Genomic DNA, 23,016 nt, shown 5'->3' with positions numbered 1-23,016 from the left:
TCCTCCAGTCACTAACAGCTCCTTGCTATTCCTTGAATGCACCAGACATACCCTCATCTTGAAGTGCAATGACTATTCCCTCTATTTCAAAAGCTCTTTCCCCATGTATCTCCAGAGCTAATTCCATCACATGCATCAAACCTTCAATCAAAAGTCATCTTCTCAGAAATCACAACACTGACCATCTTATTTAAACTGCAACCCAGCCCTTGCCCCGTGCTTCCAATCCCTTTATTCTTTAATTAGCCATTATCACATATTATTTAACTTACTTGATTGTATTTTTCCCGTCTCCTCCCTTGCCCCTTCCATTAGAATTGCAAGCACCAGTAGGGCATGCCTGTTTAGTTCACTGATACATCCCAGTGCACAGAATAGTGCCTTGAATTTGTAAGATTTCAGTAAGTGTTAAATGAAAATATTTATAATAAAATTTTAAGAGTCCACTAAAAGAATAAAGATCTCCTGAAAAGAGAAACGTAATTTGATGAAATTCTCAAAAATAAATCATCACTTGGATTTAGGTTACCACTTCTTTACTCATACTTTTGTACTGCAAACAAATTCTATATTCACTCAAAAGCACTGCCAATAAATCAAGCAGTTCCCATGTTATGTCAGGATTGTAGACTGTACTGTGGGCAGTTGGTCAGCATTCCCTTAAACAATGCTGCTGTTCCAGTAAAACAAGATAAAGTACTTAACGCGGCACACACCGGCCAACATAATTTTCTGAATAGTTTAGAAAATCTTCTAAAACCAAAAAAAAAAAAAGGGAAGGAAAAAAGAAAATCCCCTAAGGCTCAAAATAGGCCATTCCAAAGAAGCTAATCATGCTACTAAAGTAAGATTTTCCCATTAAAATGTGAATTTATGGTAAATAATATTTAAAAGTAAAACCTACATTATAGATTGCAAGACATGCATAATCATTTCTAATTATATAAAAACTATAACAGATTCACCTGTGAAGGTGAAGGCTTTCAATTAGCTCACAATGACTTCAAGAATCATCACAGGGAAATTAAAACACATGGGATAATAAATGTAGGTCTCAAAATGAGGACTCTGGAAAGTGGCAGAATTTCTCTTGTTTTCATTTAAAGATAAGGATCCCCAAAAAGTTTGACTTATCACAGCTACAGTTACACCTTGACTTATGTCATATCACAAAAGTTACTGAGATCCACTATGCAAAGCAGTATAAATCTGAAAAAACCTCAAAGTGGCTTAAGAACTAACCAAAACATTTAATTTCATTTATCGCAACCATATACATGACAATCTAACAATCCCTTCACACTCTTATTATTGCGTTTTGGTTTAAGAAATATACCACTTATTACAGAAACTACTGCAAATCAAGGAAAACCTCCCACAAAATCTAAGCACTCTATAGGGCTATGCAAAATTACAAGGTTTCAGTTATGTGACTGAAAATCAGCATAGAGGTCAAATGAAAATCATTTAAGCTAATGCCACTGATGCTAACCCAACAGAGCAAATTTTGGATCCAAGCACAAAATACTGAAAAATTTCCCGCTGACAGTCTGAGAAAGTACCAACCAGAACCACCAGATCTTTAAATATGCATCATCCACCACCAGAATTCATCACCTGACTGGATGCAAAGTTTTAAGCTGATTTTGAAAACTTTCTTTTCTAGGTAAGGTCTCTGAAGGCACCTTTAAAGAGAAGTTACTTTTTGAGAATTTGACTACTAACAATTTCTACCTTGTTTTTCTATCTACCTAGGGACACTCTCACTCCGAGACCCACATTTTGCCCTGAGAAAATACGATTTTGTTATGGTGTCTTCTTATCGAAAACACTAGGAAGTTACCGGCAAAGACGGGTGTGCGGGAAGATTGCACCTCAAGCAGGAAAGGCGGTCATCACCCCGGCGAGAAGGGCCTTGGGGGGGGGGGAGGGGGGAACGCAGAGAACAGATATACTGGCAGCAGGTGCGAGGCTCCGGCAAGGGGACAGTCGCCGCAGCTTTCGGACCGACAGGAGGATGCTGTCCGTTGGACAGTGGGACGCGCGCTAGCGTCGGCCAGCCTTACCTCGGGGGTCCGCTCGGGAGGCTTCTTCTTCAGCGCCTGCCTAGCGCCGGGGTCCACGGGTGAGTTCATGGCCGCGGCGCCGGCCCCCTGCTCCCCAGCCTGTCCTTAGCAGTCCACGAGACAGCACATTCACCTTAGGTAGGGGGTCTGCACCCTCCACCCCCGAGGTAAAGAACTCCTGACCGCCCCAGGGTCAGCGCTCGAGCAAACAAGCCTTCGCAACGCCCGCCCAGGGCCTCAGCCCACGCGCGACTGGCCAGAGGAAAGCCCGCACGGGGGCGGAAGGAGGGCGGGTGCGCATGCGCAGCAGGGCGAGCACGCAAACGAGCGCCCAAGGGCGTGTCTCCGCGGTGACGTAAAAACTGGGGCGGTGCAGTTAGGCCTCTTCCGACTCTTCGTGAGATTTGAAGACACGTCGCGAGATCTCACCTGAACCAGTCACGGGATCCGCCTCGGATTTGCGGTTTCGGCCGTTCCAACTTCCGGTGCAGGGACCGGAAACGCGCTGCGAGAGACTGAGCAAAAATAGCCTGTTGGGGCCGAACCGTAAGGGTAAGTGTTCTGGGGGGAGGGTTCTGTTTGTGCCTAGTCCGGAAGCTCAGGGTGTGGCCAGACTTGGGGTTAAACTCCAGTTCTGCAACGCTGACACCCCTTCTTCCTTGGAGAAAGTGCAGGAATCGTCGCTGCAGTTTCGCGAACGAGGAAGTTCACTGACTCTTCCCTACGTCTCTTTTAATAAAACGAATCTCTTGTGGAAGGAGGCCGTCAGAAAGTACTTGCCCTGTCCATTACGGACGTACTGAGATCGGGGCAGAGAAATTAAAGTGTCGCGGCCTTGAGCAGGAATTGGGCGCTGGTCCTGAGGCCAGCTCCCAGTTAGTGCTGGTTCGCGAAGTCAGGTGTGTACTGTATTCACATAACCAATGCCCAGGGCAGCCCTCGCTCAGCTCAGCCCTTTCCTGGGGCCGGGGGCGGGGGTAGGATTTAGGGCCGCCTGGACTCAGGAGTGACCAGTTTCGCACTACATTTTATATACTAGCCTGTTTCCCAACAGAGCGAATAAAGCCAATTTCCATTTATTTACTGGTCCCTTGGTAAGAAAAACAGACCACTCTTCAGGATAGCCAGGCACCTGCAGATTAGGTTTTCACTGTGAGAAGACTGATAGAATTCCAGAACCCATTCGTTCTAGAACAGTATTTTTCACTGCCGTCCCTTTAGCGCATTGATGGGCCGCACTGGTCTCAAAATTCCTTAATTGGTAGCCATCATAGGCATGTTCTTTTTTTTTTTTTTTTTTTTTTTTTTTTAAAGATTTTATTTATTTATTTATTAGAGAGCGAGTGAGAGAGAAACAGCATGAGAGGGGACAGGGTCAGAGGGAGAAGCAGGCTCCCCGCTGAGCCGGGAGCCCGATGTGGGACTCGATCCCAGGACCCTGGGATCATGACCTGAGCCGAAGGCAGTCGCTTAACCAACTGAGCCACCCAGGCGCCCCAGGCATGTTCTTTTTAATGAATTTTAAGCTTCCTGAGATTTGTATGCCACATCTAGGTACATCTTAGTATTTCTCACAGCAGTTAGCATAGTTCACTCAATAATTAAGAGAGATTTATGATTATGACGTTATTCAGTTTTCTAATGACGTGCTAAGAATTAAAATATTTTAGAGTAACAAAAGGGAAAGGAGAATTCAGGCTGCAACATTTACATTTCTGGAATCTGGTAATGATGGCTGATATTAATAGTTTTGTTTTCTGTTGGTCGTTGGGCTTGCCTAAACGAAGTTTTCAACATAATATTAGCACATTTCTTTTTTGAATATAGGTCAAAAACCCTACCAGGGAAGTTGTGGCTCAGCCATTCTGGAAATAAAGTAATTGTGGAGAGATCACAAGGAATTGCAATGACCCATTTTCGTCATTTTTTTGTGTGTATAAACATCCTCTCAAAGATCTGCCAAGGATCACAAACATTAGCCCTTCCATTCTTCAAGGATCAGTTTCTAGGGCCACATAAATATTTGAAAGGGGGGTAAGGAATTAAAGCATGACAACCATGAGCTTAGACCTTACAGGCAAACATCTGATTTTGTGTCTTTAATAGGCCATTTCTATTTATACCAATTGAAGTTATTTAGTATCTCTTAACTTCAGTTTCCTTACCTGTAAAATGGGACTAGTAAAGGATCCATTGCTTTGGGATTCTCTTACATGAGGTAATACATGTGCAGTACTTCGGATGTTGCCTACACTCTTTATTACTTTACCTCTGAAAAGTGATTTCTCTGAAGCAGAAATTAAAGTGTGAAGAACTGGAAAGATTTTTAACGCCTAATTTTTTTTCATTAGTAACTTTAAGAAACACATTTATGTATTCATGAAGAGGTGCAGCAACAAGAACTGTCACGAACTGCAGTTGTATGTGTAAACGGGGAAACTGCTTTGGCAGAAAAAATCATCTAGTAAAGCTGAAAAATACCCTTTCACAGCAAGTCCAGTCCTTGATAATATGTCCTGAAGAATACCATGTACACTAGAAAAGATGAACAAAAATGTTCATTGTTCATATTAGCCAAAAGCTAAAAATAACACCAATGTCCACCAGTAACAGAATGAATATACCACTGGATTCAGTGGATGTATCTCCACCGTAATGTTGAGAGGGAAAAAAGCAAAACAAAACATGAAGTATAATTATAACACAGGGCTCAGATACAAGCAAAATTAAATTATATCACATAGGGATGCAGTAGAAAGAAAAAAGGAGAGGATGTTCACAAAAATCAGACTGTAGTTACAAAAATGTTAGAGAGGATTATGATCAGGATAGGGCACATGGAGGAAGGGGCTTCTAGGTTACTAGAACTGACTTGCTTCTTGACCTAAGTTATGGTTACATTAGTGTATATTTATTGATTTTTCTATATATAATATTTCATGAAAAAATTACACAAAAATAACTTTATTAGCTTTATCATAAGACAGCAATAGTAAAAACAATAAATGTCCATGGTAACTACACAAATCTAAACTTAAGCACACTTTGAAATGTCCTTACCATCTTATATTGTGCTCTGCTAAGCTGAAAAAAGTGAATAGACAGTGAAAACTCTAATAGCTATTTTCAGAGAAAAGGCAACCTCTAGGATAGTATTCACCAGTACTACCTGGTATCTGAAAGGAAAAATAATGGTTCTGAATGCAAGCAGTTTATTAAATTCTAGGAAAAACAAAACATGGTTAATTCTTTAAAAAAAAAAAATCTTAATTCCTTACCCTACTTTATTTTTCATTATATTTACCACAATCTGATACCATATTTTCATCTATCTCCCCCACCAGTGGGAAATATGTAAATTCCCTAAGAACACAGAAGGTTTGTGTTATTTACTGCATATAGCTGGCACTCAGACTTGTGCCCAGCATGTAACAGGTGCTCAATGAGTATTTGTTGAATGAACAAATGGAATTATCTAAGGATACTAAGTAATTAAGAGGGGATTTTGCTGTTAAAAAAAAAGGCACTTGATTGTTCTCTAATGGTAAAGAAAGAGGTCTGGTGAAGCAAATGTTTTATGCAAAACCGAATCCTAATTAGGCAGACATACTCAGAATGGCTATCTTACCAAAAAATAGCAAACCAACAAAAATATGGTAGTAAAGAGCACTGGTTTTAATAGCACTTGGAATGCAGTAAAGACTTGAGATTTGGAGTATGTTGGGAAATGGAGTCACTACTAGAGGAAAAAAAAAAAAGCATGTTTTCGCCCAAATCCATAAAGTCAATTATGGTCATTAAATCAGAATCTGAGGGTGGGGTCTAGGAATTAGTATTTCTCAAAAGCTACCTAGGTGTTTCTAATATGTGACGAGGTTTAAAAACTAAACTAACTCAGGTTCTCAACTAGTCTGACCCAACTTAATTCCAGCCCCTTCACCGACTTGTGAGTGCTGGAATAATTGTGTGACACAAGAGTGGCATCACAAGTTTCTTGAGAAAGTATCTCCCTTATATTTACACATTTCAACAATGTGACTCTCTCTGAGACAATTTAGGTAACATTGCCTTTACCAAGAATCTGAAGAGATGAGCACTGAGGTGAATACCGAGATTATTTTTGGACTGCCCTTGTTAAAATAGTCACTTGGAAAACAAGGAAGCTCAAGCCTCTTCAACTTAGTACTTTCCTTAAGAGTAAATACAGATTTATCCATGGGAGGTCTAATCAGTGTTAACCCAGAGATCTGTCTGTAATTTAATGAAGGGATTGATCTAGGCTCACTTTGACCAGAGTCCCTTTTAAAAGAATTAAAAGGGACCAAGTCTCAGGAGACTACGTAGTGGGGGTTGGTGGAAGCTCTGAGCATATGCTTTAAGACCACCAAAGTTCTCCTGACAAATAGTGGGTGGAAATTTCAGATATTCTTTAAAAATCTCTTTTGGACTTCTTTTTTTTCCCTTTTTTTTTTTTTTTTTTTTTTAAGGGATGTCTCAAAGGTTAAACCTAGAACAAACAAGACCAAGTCCATGGTCTGCACTCCAGAGCAAGGATAAGAAGCACTACACACTCTAACCTCTGCCTTTTTACTCAAAGCTACAATTCCCAGCTCCCCCCGGCCCCTTGCACCTTCACCTCAGGTTTGGTTCCATGTGCCATCCTAACGGCAAAAACAAACGAATACCAGATAATCTTTTACAATACATTTGTCACCACATACTAGGTGGAAACCATTCTGGTCTGAGAAACAAAACAAACCCTCATGGAAAGTCTGTATGATCTCAGATTAAAGTCTGTGTTTCAGATTCTTACTACCAAAATCACTCCTCTATGCTACTCCAAGATTTCTCTAAATTTGTATGTGGGAACAGCATATATCAATACAGGTACCAGTTATAAACCTCTAAAATACCTGATGGATGCTTCCCAAATACTTGACACTTCCTCTCTGCTTTAAAATAGTGCACTTATTTTCTTTGGTCAAATATAAGAGTGATATATATAAAATGATATGAAAACAGGCACTACAAAAAGCCACTGGTCTAATGCTTCCTCTTGACATAACTCTGCCCAAATCTACTGGCCTGAGTAATGTAAGGTAGCATCTCAACAGCCTACTCAGGGCTGAATCCCTGCTGCAGAGCAGGCACTCTGGACTGATGAAAGAGCTTACTTACCCTATAATGAAGATGAAGAGGATAGACTTGCTCAGAGTCACATGCAAATCAGTGAACAAACCAACTGGCCGATACTTGGTTTAATTGTAAAGTCAATGGTGCAGCACCTGGGTGGCTCAGTTGATTAAACGGCTGCCTTCGGCTCAGGTCATGATCCCGGGGTCCTGGGATCGGGCCCGAATCGGGCTCCTTGCTCCATGGGGAGCCTGCTTCTCCCTCTCCCTCTGCCTGCCTCCTGCTCCCCGTGCTTGTGCTCTCTCTCTCACTCTCCCTCTGTGTCAAATAAATAAATAAAAAATCTTTAAAAAAAAATTTAAAAAGTAAAAAAATAAAGTCAATGGTAATTTGTACTGAATACCATGTTCTTAACTGGTTTACATGGCTTCTTCTAAGTTTTAAATGAATTTTAGTTTGTTTTCAGTTAAAGAAATTTTCTATTTGTCATCATGAGGAACAGGTCAAATGGAACATTATACCAGTATATTTTTTGTGACTATATTTTCATTCATAAGAACATAATGTTAAATTCTCCCCACAACAGCTGGGGCCCATAGTGGGGAGGCTGGACAGATTACCCAGTAATAGCAACATTGAGCACATGGGGTGTGCCATGCACTGAGATAAATTTTTGATGTTCATTATTTCACTTGATTCACACAACCACCTCAGAAAGTAGATTCTACTAAATACCAGTAAAGAAATTTGGGATTAAAGAAGGACATTATGAACAAGGTCACATATCTAGAAGTGCCACACTTGTGAAAAGAATACAAGTGAGCAGACACCAGAGTCCATGATATTACCTATACCTTATTTACACATGAAATAAAGACCAATATTGTCCATCAAATTGACGTGTATTTATTGCACAAATTTCCCCTAGAACTGGGAGGTTATTATAATACAGGTGTACATTTGAGAAATGTATACAGAACAAGGAACAAGTATATACATTTTACATATCCCACCATCTAAATAACTTAGAGAAAGCAGAACAATCTCATAAGACATCCACCAGAAGTAGGCATTGTGTAAAATCTTTTTTTTTTAAAGTGATCATCCCCAGTGTATGCCAACTACAACAAAATAAGATCTGTGCTAGTATGTTTATTGCACTTAACATTTTCAAACTCAATATTAAGACATATTAATAAAAGCCAGGAATATTTCAAATCAAACCAATTAGTTTATATACAAGGAAAAATTAGTTTTAAATCTATAATGTAAAAGATCCCTTTTTCATTTCCTGTAGCAAGTTTTTTTTATTTCCTGTTGAAACAAACAGGTTTTTAAAATATGTAACACATATCTGTCTGTACCATAGGAAGTTGAAAAAATTATTTTGAACAGGCCAAAACTCTTTTCACATTCATCATAATGATCACACTTTAAAGAAGTAGCAGCTCATTCCTTGGGCTTTGTGTAAGGAAAAACAAGACTATGATGAAGGTAGTAGAAATTACAGAGGGTTAGGAATTATAAAACTCAGGAATCCTATAAGGATTAATGATTCTATAAGAAACTATAGGCCTCTTCCTTCTGAGCAAAGCTTAGTTTTATTATTTTTTTGAAGATTTTATTTATGTATTTATTTATTTGAGAGAGATAGTGAGAGAGAGCAGGGAATGGAGAGGAGAGGGAGAAGCAGGCAGGACCCCGGGATCATGACCTGAGCCGAAGGCAGACACTTAACCAACTAAGCCACCCAGGCGCCCCGTTAAGCTTACTTTTAAAAGTAACGGTAGCATGGGCCATCCATTTTGGAAGACTAGATTTCCTAAATGACAGAGATTTCAAACAGGACTTCAAATAGTTTGATGAGTAATTTAAAAAAAGAAACAAGCAAAAACAGATATTATCTACCTGGTACATACCATTCTCAACTACAATCAAAAAATAATGGCCCACCTACTAATCTGTCTATATTCTGAATTCTGCCAAAGAGACTGATTCATAGAATTCCAAACAATAAAAGGGAGGAATTTCAATAATTAATGGAACAAGAAAATTAAGCCAAAGAAAACAGATCCATAAATACTCTTTGGCAGCAAGTCATCCACGGGAGACTCAGGTACTAACTGGGACCAGCTGATAGGACGCAGGGGCAAAAGTGATTGCAGGCACGATTTCAGGTTTACACTCCATCAAAACAACCATTTCTTGTCTAGTTGGAGATTTCTTGAATACATAAAGAACAAGGCAAAATGTGACCCAACACTATAAATTCAAGGCCAAAGACTAAACAAACCACAGAAATTTTCCTTAATTACTAAAAATTCAAACAGCAAGAATGAATGTATTATACAGTAATTATACTTAGTAAGAGAATAAACAAGTGGGCTTTTAAGCTAATCAATTAATTACGATGAAAACAGTCCATGAAAGCAGAAACCAATTTCACGTCTAGCATTAAAAGTATCTTAGTGCTCGCTTCGGCAGCACATATACTAAAAGTATCTTAGATCAGATAAGTAAAGAATAAACTATAATGTAGTATTCAAGTAAACTGAGGTAGTAGAGCATACTGAAAACTTTATCTACCCATCTTTCTATTTACATTACTTACAAGAGTTTGGTTCCATATTAGCCTTTCTCATAAGCAACACTCGACAATATATACAAAAACATTAACAACTGAAAAGTGAAAATATTTGAAAAAAAATTAGATTTTGGAAGGGAAGGGCTGTTAGAGAAAAGAGAATAATTTTAAGAGTTAAAATGAGCTCTATTAGTGTAAACTGAATATTATGAAGCAGTGAAACAAATATTCAGTTCCTGTGGGTTCAAGAAGGGCTGATACTGAAAGCAAAGGCCTTGGCTACCTGAGCACTTTTAAAGAAAATAGTATTATTTTTCCCAATGCTTTGGTGTAATTTTTAATCCTAATTTTCATTTATTAAATTAGATGCAAATATGTAAATATTAACATTTTTAAGAATTAGCTTATACTTATAAACAAAACAAATGGTATAAAGTAGTATTCTTATTTTGGGAATCTACATTCCTCAGCCTTAAAAAAAGATTGGCTTTAGTTATAGTTTAGGGTGTGTGAACAGAAAATTCACCAGAGAGTAACATTTAAACACTATTTACAATTTATACTAGTTGAAAATATTATTTTTAAAAAAGGTATGTTTACCAATCAATCTTGTATTTCTACCACTGCTTTTTTAAAAAATAGATACATATGTACACTTGGGCGGATAACATACACACATTTACACTCATTATTCTGGATTTACTATAACTAACAGGCTGTTTAAAATACTTTGAGAAATACCCCAAAATTACTATTTTGAATTGAAAAACAAAAGAACAAATAATCAAGCTTTTATAGATCTATCCATACCTTAGAAATAAGGAATTAAAACTAATGAAATGACTATTGCTGAGCCATTTAATCGTGAGACATCCATTGCTATTTATGAGTGTGGCAACACGGGAGTGATCATATGAAATTCCTTGATGTTACTCATTTAGAAATTTCTACACTTTGGCTTTTTCAAATGCCTTCCCTCAAAATTATTTATGCTGTTTTAGTTTCACTTGGTTAAAAGTATACCACCACCCAAAAGTCCAACCAAAAGGAAAAAGCAATCCAATGATCACACAATATGTACTGCAACGCAGGATACCCAGGCATTTGACTCATTCAGATCGAAGTCTAACAGGGAAAAAAACTGCCATAAATAAATGTTGCATCTACTTCCTTGGTTTCTGTTTAACTTTCTACCAAAGTTAATTTCTTACAACCTTTATATTAAAGGAGTATCTGAGCAACATATGGAGAGTGAGTGCTTGCTACAGCAGCCAGAAGAGGAAGATCACTGGATTCAATCCTGAAATAAAGAAAACAAAAATCTCAGTTTAGGCTTTCTGTAACCAAGACATGGTCTTACAGGTAATAAATGCTACATACCATATCTCAGCAGTCAAGAACTTAGGCCACTTGGGCCAAAGGGAAAAGGGTAAGAAGGGAGTTGAAGATAACACAAACTGGAAATGTTTCAGTAAGTAAAAACCAGAACAAAAGATTTTTTTAAAAAGAAAGCCACTGAAACCCAATAGTAACAAAGTCATGGATGTTGGAAAGCATCTCACTGATCTGCTAATAGACCAGGCATCAGGGCAAGGGACAGTATCTTAAGAAATACAATAAAGTCTAATAATAGAATAAATGTGTCCACCCATACTATTCTGGATACAAATGTTTTTATAGAAGTACTTGGGCGCGCCTGGTGGCTCAGTCAGCAAAGCATCCAACTCTTGGTTTCCACTCTGATCATGATTTCAGGGTCGTGAGATAGAGCCCTACACTGGGCTCTGCACTCAGGGCAAGTGAAGGCCACTTGAGATTCTCTCCCTCTCCCTCTGCCCCTCCCCCCTCATGCGTGCACACTCTCGTGCTTTCTCTCTCTGAAATAAATAAAATCTTTAAAAAAAAAAAAGTACTGGGAAGAAGTAATGGGAGCTGCTGCTGCTGCTGCTTTTTTTTGTAATGGAAGCTTCTTAAAAATACATCCTACCATGAATAATTTATAGGAAAAAAAGTGGCCAATAAATATAGAAAAAGTTATGTAGGCTTATTCACGGTTAGAGAATAAATCTGAATAAAATCACATTACATTTTTTCAGCTAGTTGCTTGACAAAGATGAAAAAGCTTGGCAATAGCCAGCAGTAGGAAGAGTGTGCTTCCTGCTGTCTGCAAGAATTTATTCTGATACTTTTTGGACAACCTTTAGTATTACCTATCACAATAAGTAACAATATCCATCAAAAATTTAATACACATGTCCTTTAACCAAAAATTCTACTTCTAAGAATTTATCCTACAAACTTCAAAGATTTATATTCATTCCAGCATTGATTTGTAATAGCACAAAACCTAAAAATATAAATTCTAGCATATAATGAAATGCTATACAACCATTAAAAGTAAAGAGATAAATCAGTATGTACTTATATGAACATTCACGATACATTAAAAGGCAAGTTGCATAATGATATACAGAAAGTGAACCAATTTATGCTTTTTATATTTTAAAAATTCTGTAAGAAGAGACAATTCATTAATTGTGTTTGGGTGAGGATCAGAGGTTGGGGAAAAGACAGTGACAACTTAATTTTCATTTTATGTCAAAATGCACTGTAAAATTTGGTTATATGCATATTACATTAAAAACTAGTTTACATTTTTTTATGTTTTTTAAATTTTTTTTTAAAGATTTTATTTATTTGTTTGACAGAGAGAGACACAGCAAGAGAGGGAACACAGCAGGGGGAGTGGGAGAGGGAGAAGCAGGCTTCCTGCCGAGCAGGGAGCCCAATGTGGGGCTCAATCCCAGGAACCTGGGATCATGACCTGAGCCAAAGGCAGACGCTTAATGACTGAGCCACCCAGGTGCCCCTAAATTTTTTTAAATAAAGGCATGACACACACAGAATCATCTATATCCAATCTAGATGATGAGGAATAGTATTAATGAAAGAATTTAATTTGGTTTCTGACACGGTTGCTACTCGATGTTGGTTCTCTCTTCCTTCTAAAAAGCTTAATTAAAAAAAGTTCTAGCTTGTTTCAATTTATGCAACTAGGATTTCAGGAAATAATTCACACACACACACACACACACACACACACACACAAGAAGCCATAGAACATAGGCAAAGTAACTACGAAATATAATGAAAAGTGCTAATCAGTGTTTCCCACCAATTTCCTATTCCTCCTTCAGTTAGCATTTTAAAAAAATGTCTTCTTCCCAGGGAAAACTGCAAAGTAGACAGACATAAAGATAATGGAGAAGGAGTAATAATATGTAGATAATGTACTACCACCCACAGAATAGTGTTACTTCAGTCAGCTCATTTGGATGGAAGGGCAGATGCTGGGAATGATGAGTTTACAACATATGTAAATTACAAGTTTCTCAACTTACTGTAATAGTATAAGGGACAATGCCTTTCAGATCACTGGAAGCCAAGGATCTGCTTTTATATGGTATAAAGCAACCCAACTGATAACAGTGTCCAACTTCTAAAAGGCAATTCTGGGGAATATTCTTTGCCTAAAAAAAGTGCAGTAAGAAAACAAAGCCACAAACATACCCTAGAACCACTCCTAGCTCCTTGACGTGAACACGCATCTGTCCCCTCAGGTACTCAGACAGCATTTTGCTCTTGAAGTATAACTCCTGTAATCGGTCTTCAAGATGCATTACACACTGCAGTTAAGGGGGAAACAAGAACCAGGTAAGAAAATGGTTTCTAACTCGAAGTAATGGCAAATTCCAAAGCATCATGTTTATGACAATTCAGTTTTTCCTACATAAACTAAAATTTGGAGCACATTTTTAAAGCACATAATTTTAGCTGAAGGATTGTATTTTTTTTCTAGTTAATATCAAAGATTTAGATCCTACAGAGTTTTTGTTTTTGTTTAAATGTGGTAAATTATACATAATAAAAAAATTACCATTTTAACCATTTTTAAGTGTACAATTGAGAAGCATTAAGTACATCCAAAAAAAGTGAAATTATCACCACTACACATTTCCAGAACTTTAAAAAATGTTTTTATTCCAAATTTGATAAATATAACACTCATAAATTGATGCATTTCAAATATATTTACACAGGAAAGGCTGCATTCTCCTGTGGAGAGTTAAAAAAGTTAGCAATAGCTCACAGAAAATGCCCAGTAGTCCTTACTAGAAGACAGATGTTTCTAAGCTAGAACATTAAAAACTGAAACACATACACTTCACTTATTATCAATTAATTTGCTCAATTTAATAAAATAGGTGATTTTGCATGTGAATTGATGCTATAACATTTGAGGAAAAAGCATGAGTTTCAGGTGTTAAAACACTGAATTCTTCCAGAGGATTCCTTTCCAATGAAAATCAACTATTAAAACTACTAATGGGGCGCCTGGCTGGCTCAGTTGGTAGTGTGTGGGACTCCTGATCTTAGGCCTGTGAGTCTGAGCCTCACAGTAGGTGTGAAGCTTACTTAAAAAAACTCCAGGGGCATCTGGGTGGCTCAGATGGCTAAGCGTCTGCCTTCGACTCAGGTCATGATCCCAGGGTCCTGGGATCGAGCCCCACATCAGGCTCCCAGCCCAGTGGGGAATCTGCCTCTCCCTCTCCCTCCCCGCTCATGCTCTCGCTCTGTATTTCTCTGTATCATAAATGAATAAATTTTAAAAAAATCTTTAAAAAATAAATGAATAAATAAAAAATTTAAAAAACACCAAACTGCTAATAAAAACCCACTTTCTTCTTGGAAAAACAAAACAGAAATTATACACACACACACATATATATAAACTGTATATATAATTTACATATATCTGTGAATTTACCATATTACCCTTTTTTTTAAAAAGTAGGCTCCACGCCCAGCACAGAGCCCAACGCAGGGCTTGAAATCACAACCCTGAGATCAAGACCTGAGCTGAGATCAAGAGTTGTCATATGTCTGACTGAGTCACCAAGGCACCCCCCATATTACCCATTTTTAAGTATACAATTCAGTGGCATTAAGTATAGTCACAATGTTGTGCAACCATCATCGCTATCCATTTCCAGAACTTTTTTCATTATCCCAAACATTAACTCTGTACCCATTATATAATAACTCCTCATCCCCTCCTCCCCCAAGCCCTTGGTAATCTCTATCTACTTTCTGTCTCTATGAATTTGCCTGTTCTAGAGACCTCATTTAAGTAGAATCCTATAATATCTGTCCTTTTCACATATTCTACTTAGCATAATGTGTTCAAGGTTCATCCATATTGTATCAGAATGTATCAGAATTTCATTCCTTATCTTGGCTGAAATATTCCATTCTATGTATTATACCACATTTTGTTTATCCATTCATTTGTTAATGGACATGAGGTGTTTTCAACTTTTGGCTATTGCAAATAATGCTGCTATTTTTGAGTCCCTGCTTTCAACTGTTTTGAGTATAAAACCACAGGTAGAATTGCTGGATCACAGGGCAATACAATGTTAAACTTCTTGAAGAACTGCCAAAGTGTTTTTCACAGCAGCTGTACCATTTTACATTCCCACCAGCGATGCACAAAGGTTCCAATTTCTTCACATTTTGGCTAATACTTGTTTTTGTGTTTTTGATTATAGCCACACTTACGGGTGTGAAGGAGTATCTCACTGTGGTTTTGATATGTACTTTCCTGAAGATCTTTTCATATGCTCATTGACCATATCTACTTCTTTAGAGAAATGTCTATTTGCCTATTTTTAAATTGAGTTTTTCTTTGTTACTCTGGATACCAATCTCTCTGAACATATATGATTTACAAATATTTTCTCCTGCTCTGCAGATTGTCTTTTCAATTGTTGATAGTGTCCTTTGGTGCACAAAAATTTTGATTATTGATAAAGTCCCATGTATCTGTTTTTTACTTTTGTTGCCTGTGCTTTTGGTGTTAAATCCAAGAAATCCCTGCCAAATCAAATGCCATAAGGATTATCCCCTATGTTTTCTTTGAACAGTTTTACAGATAGTTTAAGCACTTAAGTTTCAATTTAAGTCAGATTCAAGTTTGAGTTCATTTCTGTACATGCAATAGATAAGGGTTCAACTTCATTCTTTTACATGTGGATATCCAGTTTTCTCAGCATGGTTTATTTCAAGGGCTCCTTTCCTCTTTGAATGGTCTTGGCTCCCTTGTCCAAAACTATAACTAAGGGTTTATTTTTGGGCTATTATATTCTTTTGGCCCATATGTCTGTCCTTATGCCAGTATCACACTGTTTTGATTATTGTCACTTTGGAGTAATTGGGAGGTGTGAGTCCTCCATCTTTGTTCTTCTTTAACAGTGCTTTCTTAACTTCCATTTTAGACTGTTCATTGCTAGTGTATGTAAATGGAACTAGCTTTGCATGCTGATTTTGTATCTTGCAATTTTGCTGAATTCATTTTTAGCTCTATCAGTTTTTTTGTGAAATCTTTAAGTTTTCTACGTTTAAGATTATGTCATCTGCAGAGAGAATTTTACTTCTTCCTTTCAATTTGGATGCCTTTCTTTTTCTTGCTTAACTGCTCTGGCTAGGGCTTTCTAGTTAGTACTCTGATGAAAAGAAGTGGTGAAAGTGGGCATCCATGTCCTGTCCGTGATCACAGGGGTAAAACTTTCAATATTTCACCAATGAGAATAAGGTTAGCTGTGGTTTTGTCATATGTGGCCTTTATCAAGTTGATCTACAGAGGTTTTTAAGTAAGCTGTATTATATTTGTCCTAACAAGAAAAAGAAGAACTTTGAAAGTTGGAAATGGTGTCTTCAGTAAGAGGTTATTCAGTATTACGAAGAGTGTTCATTCTAAGTCTTAACAGAACAATGAGGCTCTAGAAAGCACTGGCATTCTGCACAAAGCTTGGGGACACTGCATGTCCATACCTTATATGAAACTAGTCAGGCACCAAATTCTAGCTGCCGAAACCATACAACACATAGACATATACACATCCCCTTGGGCTGCCATTACAAAATGGCATAGATTCAGTGATTTAAACAACAGAGAATTATTTTTTCACAGTTCTGGAGGCTGGAAGTATGAAGGTCAGGGTGCTAACATGTTCCAGTTCTGGCAAGAGCTCTCACCTGGGCACGCAGATGACTGTCTCTGGCTCTGTCCTCACAATCTCTCTTCCTTTTCTTAGGAGATCCATGAATCCCATCATGAGGACTCCACCCTCATCACCTAATCTAACCCTGATTACCTCCCAAAGGCCCATCTCCAAATACCATCATACTGGGTATCAGGGCTTCAACACATGGATTTTAGAAAAACACAAACCTTCAGTCCATAACATCTTTTTTCTGGGAAACAATGAGGAAGCTAACAGCAGTGTTCAACATAGGCACATACTAAATAAAGTTCAGTCACCTATCGGAGTGCTAAATAATTCAAGCCTTATACATACTTACAAAATTTGGAGACAAGTTATGTTTATAAAGCTGAAGAGTGGAATGAAGCAGGTTGGACACAAGACTGGAAACCAAGACTTCCTTTCCCAATTTATTATCTGTCATTCGTCTCTGGCTACTGGCCACTTGAACAGTCCATTTATCCATATCTGCTATAATACAGACAGCCTCTGCTATTGGTTCATCCAACACTGGATGCTGGAAAAAAGAATTCATCTTATGATAAGCAAATGAAGTTTTCAAATAAATGTTAATGAAAATAAGGCAAGAGATATTAAACAAAAACAGAATAAAAGAATATTAAATTCTGACAACTACTGCCAAAGAATCCTTGACAGTAGAAAATGGAATATTTAATTAACTCAGTAACAAATACCCTGAGATAACTTATAGAAATCATCACTGGGGGCACCTGGGTGGCATTGGTTAAGTCATGATCTCAGGGTTGGGCTCTGTGCTCAGCGGGGAGTCTGCATGAGTTTCTCTCTCTCCCTCTCTCCCCCCCCCAAATAAATAAATCTTAAAACAAAAAAAAAAAGGAAAAAAAGAAATTATCACTGTTGAGATTCATTGCCAGAACTTTGTATTCTTTTTTTAAGTTTTGATTTAAACATTTTAACATTTAAACATTAATATTTAAAAAATTGACGCAAAAAGAATTCACATGAGCAAGTCAAAGCTAAGGTTCTGTGCTAACTATCCCAACTCATCAGACATTAATTTGTTTGAGCACTTCAAGGGCTATCACTTGATTACATGAAATACCTTGCTGCTTATGTTCCCTGGGTTTTTCTATTTTACCATAATGTATATCCACAATATGGCTAACAGCAATTAAAAAAGGAAACCAATCACCAGGTACTAATATGGCTCTCCAAGACATATGGTTAAGTCAGAAAAAAAAGTCATTAAACACCTAGACACACATGCACAAAGGCACCCACATATACATATTATATCCATCCCAGTTACATTTTTTAAAATTAGTATCTATATCTAAACACAAATGTATAGAGAGAAGAATGAAAATATTCAAATCAGACTCTATCATGAAGATCTCTGTGAAGAAGTATGGAATATTAAGAGTACAATTAAGGATGTCTTTTTGCTTTTGTGTATCTTTATTTTGTTGGAATTCCTATCAGAAGCATTTACCTAAATGATACTTTTATAATTAGAAAGTTTAAGGCACAATGAAAAATAATTTAAACATATACAAATAAAAGGCCCATAGCACATCGCTGTACCCTTGGCTTCTCATGGTTTATACACAAAGACCAAAATTGACAATTAAGTACAAAGCACCATTATCAAAAAGAAATGATGGAGAAAAGAAAGAGAAGGAAGGGAAGGAAGGGAAGGAAGGGAGGGAAGGGAGGGAAGGAAGGAAAGGAAGGAAAGGAAGGAAAGGAAGGAAGGAAGGAAGGAAGGAAGATCCTACAGGGGCGCCTGGGTGGCTCAGTCGTTAAGCGTCTGCCTTCAGCTCAGGTCCTGATCCCAGGGTCCTGGGATCAAGCCCTGCATCGGGCTCCCTGCTCGGCGGAGAGCCTGCTTCTCCCTCTCCGACTCCCCCTGCTTGTGTTCCCTCTCTTGCTGTGTCTCTCTCTGTCAAATAAATAAAATCTTTAAAAAAAAAAGAAAAGATCCTACAGTGCTCAATATTTCAACATCTTTCTATATTTAGAAAGCTAAGGATTTATTCACCACTGGCCATATGGAATAGCAGTAATAAAACTGAGATTAAAAACTGTAATTTGAGGGGCACCTAGGTGGCTCAGTCATTAAGTGTCTGCCTTCAGCTCAGGTCATGATCCCAGGGTCCTGGGATCGAGCCCCACACCGGGCTCCCTGCTTGGCAGGAAGCCTGCTTCTCCCTCTCCCACTCCCCCTGCTTGTGTTCCCTCTCTCGCTGTCTCTCTGTCAAAAAATAAATAAAATCTTAAAAAAAAACAAAAACTGTAATTTGAAGTACTTGAACCCAATGGCCTTTTTCCTTTCAAACTTGTACTGTTACTACAAGTTTATAGCAAAGAATGTAGGTTTGCTCCTTGATAAACCCAGATTTGCCATGCCCAAAGGATATCCCTTTGCCCAGTAAATGAAGAACCACTATGAATAAGGCTTTTGGCTTGATGCTAAGTAAACAAAGACAATGGAGCTCACAGTCCTGTGTGGGAGATAAAAATAAATACAACTGGCTATAAAAAGACATGTGTAACAGACAAAACAGATATCAAGTGTTGAGGTAGCAGAGGAGGGCAATAATGGGTTCTTGTGTGAGTGGGAGTTTCACAGAAGTGACACAGGGACATAACATTTAAGTATGGATTGGATTGCTGGTGAAAAAACAGAGAGGAATATGGATAAATCTGTAAGAGAGAATACCATGAGAAGACTTAGAGACATAAGTAGATGCACGTGACTAAATTAGTGAAATGTGATACTGAGAAGCAGTGAAGAAGAGAATGGCAAAGAAAAAACCTGGAAAGATACACTGTGAAAACTTTCCATGGAACTCTAAAGTTTATATTTGTTGTTATAAAATAGTACTCAAATATTTCTTATTCACCTCTTACCAGGAATATAACATTTTTCAATTCACCAACTTAATTACTGAAATATAATTTTGGAAATGGTACATACATCTAAAGATGTACGGTATACCTTACATTTTTAAGAAACAAAATAACAGTAAACATATTTTAATGTAAGTATTTCTATGGTTATAAAAGAAAAATAGGGCGCCTGGGTGGCTCAGTTGGTTAAGCGACTGCCTTTGGCTCAGGTCATGATCCTGGAGTCCCTGGATCGAGTCCCGCATCGGGCTCCCTGCTCGGCGGGAGTCTGCTTCTCCCTCTGACCCTCCCCCCTCTCATGTGCTTTCTCTCTCATTCTCTCTCAAATAAAGAAATAAAAAAAAAAATCTAAAAAAATAAAAAATAAAAAATAAAAGAAAAATAAGGCAGGAGGCATGATCAAATAACCAAAATGGAATAACAAACTGTTAAAGGCAGACACTACTTTCAAAAGCAGTGGGCATCTTTAGGAAATGATATTTATGAAGGGGGTACATTTCCTCACAAGGAAATGCCTAAACAGATAATGAGGAAACAGCTACAAAATACACCTTGCTTAAAAGGTTACAAACCATTTTAGAAATTAACTTTATAGCCCTTCAATCAAAAGGCATGTGGCTAAGATTTTTCTTTTTTTTCCTTTTTTCCCCCCACAAGTTTTTATTTACATTCCAGTTAGTTAACATATAGTGTAATATTAGCTTCAGGTGTACAATATAGTGATTCATCACGTCCATGCAACACCTGCCTTCCTTAATCCGTATTACCTATTTCATCCTCCCACCTCCACCCACTTCCCCTCCAGTAACCACCAGTTTGTTCTCTATAGTCAAGAGTCTGTTTCTTGGTTTGCCTCTCTTTTTTGTTTGTTTGTTAAATGGTTTATCTAACCAAAACCTATAAAAGCTACTTTTTGGTAAAGAAAAGGAAAATGGTCCCAAGTCAGTAGTCTCCCAAGTGAGAAGGGCTTAAAACCAAGCTTATGATCAGAAATAATTCAAAATTGCTTTAGAAGTTGTTGAAAAAAAAAATGGGGGGCAGTGCCAGTCATTCATTTTGATTGCTTGTTTTCACTCAATGGACTGTCATATGCAATGTCCTAATCTGGTAAAATTTCAATTTAGACAATCCCAGTCTTTCTCTTCATCATCAACGTCTGGAAAAGAAAGCCTATAACAAATGGGAGTATATTCTCAAGTAAGACCTTGTAGTGGCCTCCTCCACAATCTTTACTGAGCTTGTATCCAGCTTCAGAAACTTCCTAGTCATAAAATGAAGTAATTTATGTGAGACAGAAACAGTAAATATAAAGCTTTATTTTTCTTAAATCTTCTTTTCTGAGTTTTATGACTTCTATAATACAAATTCATCCACAACCTTACCAGCCTTTTTTCTCTACCAGGCATTTCCAGAATGTCAATACATAAACTCTCCAATCTCTTCTCTAGCAGATACATATTCCCATATCTCCACCCTATAACAAAACCTGATTTTTCAGTTGCCTGCTAAGTATTCAAACATGGCCTAATAAACTGCACGTTTGAACTAAAAATGTACCAAATCAACTTCAGTGTACTCTCTTCAAAACTAGCAAGTTTCTTCAGTTAACTTTCAAAATAAAAATAAGACCCCCAATGTTGCAGAGGGAACAGGCCTTAAAGATACTGCAAATTACAGTTCAAATTGGCATTGCCTTTTGGAGAAGAAATTAACCAACATACATCAAGAACATGAAAATAATCCTAACCTTAAAACCTGGCCAATACCACATTTCTGGGAATCCAGACTAAAGAAATTATCCTAAATTCTTAATAACAACAGTAAAAGGAAGAAAAAGTTGAGCAACAGAGAATAGAGAACCCAGAAATAAACTCATGCATAATGCTCTATTAACATATGACAAAGGTGCCAAGAATATACATACAATGGAGAAAGGATAGCCTCCTTCAGTAGATGGTGCTGGGAAAACTAGACAGCTAGAGGCAAAAGAATGAAACTGGATCCCTATTGCACACCATAACACAAAATTCAACTCAAACCAATTAAAGACTTGAACATTAAGACCCAAAAGCATAAAAATCCTAGAAGAACATAGGAAGTAAGCTCTCAGGTATCAGTCTTCACAATGATTTTTTGGATTTGACACCAAAAACCAAGACAATGAAAGCAAGCTATACTAAAATGTTGCTGCACAGCAAAGGAAACCATCAGCAAAATGAAAAAGCAGCCTACGGAATGGGAGAAAATATTTGCAAACCATAAGAGGTTAATATCCAAAATATGTAAGGAATTCATACAACTCAACAGCAAAGGAGAAAAAAAAAAAAACCCTAACAATCTGATTTTAAAAATGTGCAGATAAACTGAATAGGCATTTTTCCAAAGAAGACATACAAATGGCCAACAGGTACATAAAAAAATGCCCAACATCACTCATCATCAGGGAAATGCAAATCTAAACCACAATGAGATATCACCTCACATCTATCAGAATGCTGGTTATCAAGACGAGCATAACAAGTATTGGCAAGGGTGTGAAGAAAAGAGAACCCTTGTGCACTGATGGTGGGAATGTAAACCGGTACAGCCACTATGGAAAACAGTATGGAGCTTCCTCAAAAAATTAAAAACAGAACTACCATATCCTCCAGCAATACCACTTCTAGGTACACATATATTCAAAGACATGAAAACAGGCTATCAAAGAAGTATCTGCACTCCCATGTTCATTGCACCATTATTCACATTAGCCAAGACAGACACACCTAACTTTCCATCAATAAATGAATGGATAAAGAAGAAGCAATACACACACACACACACACACACAGGAATAGTATTCAGCCATGAGAACTCAAGATGGAAATCCTGCCATTTGCAACAATACAAATGGACCGTGAGGGCATTATGCTAAGCAAACTAAGTCAGACAGAGAAAGACAAATACTGTATGATCTCACACACCTAGAATCTAAAAAAAAAAAAAAACCAAACTCACAGAAACAGAGAAGAGATTGGTGGGTGATGGGGGGTGGGGGTAGGATGGAAGAAATGGGTGAAGTTAGTCAGAAGGTACAAACTTCCAGTTATAAGACAAATAAGTTCTGGATATGTAACGTACAGCATGGAGACCATACTTAACAACACTGTATTGTATATATGAAAGTTGCTAAGGGAATAGATCTTAAAAATTCCCATCACAAGAGTAGTACCTGGGTGGCTCAGTCAGTCAA

The 23,016-nt window shown here is 37.6% G+C and overlaps 2 protein-coding genes across 7 annotated transcripts in view; both read right to left on the bottom strand.

The window, feature by feature from the left end:
* RAPGEF6 (Rap guanine nucleotide exchange factor 6) overlaps window positions 1-2,374 on the bottom strand; it is a 196,634-nt gene extending 194,260 nt beyond the window's left edge. For 2 of the 4 annotated variants that reach the window (XM_032425417.1, XM_032425422.1), the window contains exon 1: window positions 2,067-2,374. In XM_032425417.1, coding sequence (XP_032281308.1) covers window positions 2,067-2,135 — 69 coding nt within the window. In that variant the 5' untranslated portion in view covers window positions 2,136-2,374. The remainder of the gene's footprint in view (window positions 1-2,066) is intronic. The other 2 variants (XM_032425416.1, XM_032425419.1) reach the window with 1 other exon arrangement.
* A 6,514-nt stretch (window positions 2,375-8,888) lies between these two features.
* The window catches only part of FNIP1 (folliculin interacting protein 1), a 155,104-nt gene continuing 140,976 nt past the window's right edge, over window positions 8,889-23,016 (bottom strand). For all 3 annotated transcript variants that reach the window (XM_032425424.1, XM_032425426.1, XM_032425425.1), the window contains 3 exons: window positions 17,209-17,406; window positions 13,354-13,469; window positions 8,889-11,083 (listed from right to left, as the gene is read on the bottom strand). In XM_032425424.1, coding sequence (XP_032281315.1) covers window positions 11,005-11,083; window positions 13,354-13,469; window positions 17,209-17,406 — 393 coding nt within the window. In that variant the 3' untranslated portion in view covers window positions 8,889-11,004. The remainder of the gene's footprint in view (window positions 11,084-13,353; window positions 13,470-17,208; window positions 17,407-23,016) is intronic.

This window comes from Phoca vitulina, unplaced genomic scaffold (assembly GCF_004348235.1).
Source record: "Phoca vitulina isolate PV1807 unplaced genomic scaffold, GSC_HSeal_1.0 scaffold32, whole genome shotgun sequence".
Taxonomy (NCBI): domain Eukaryota; kingdom Metazoa; phylum Chordata; class Mammalia; order Carnivora; family Phocidae; genus Phoca; species Phoca vitulina.
Note: the sequence above shows the minus strand (reverse complement) of the source record. Positions and strands in the feature narration are given on the sequence as shown.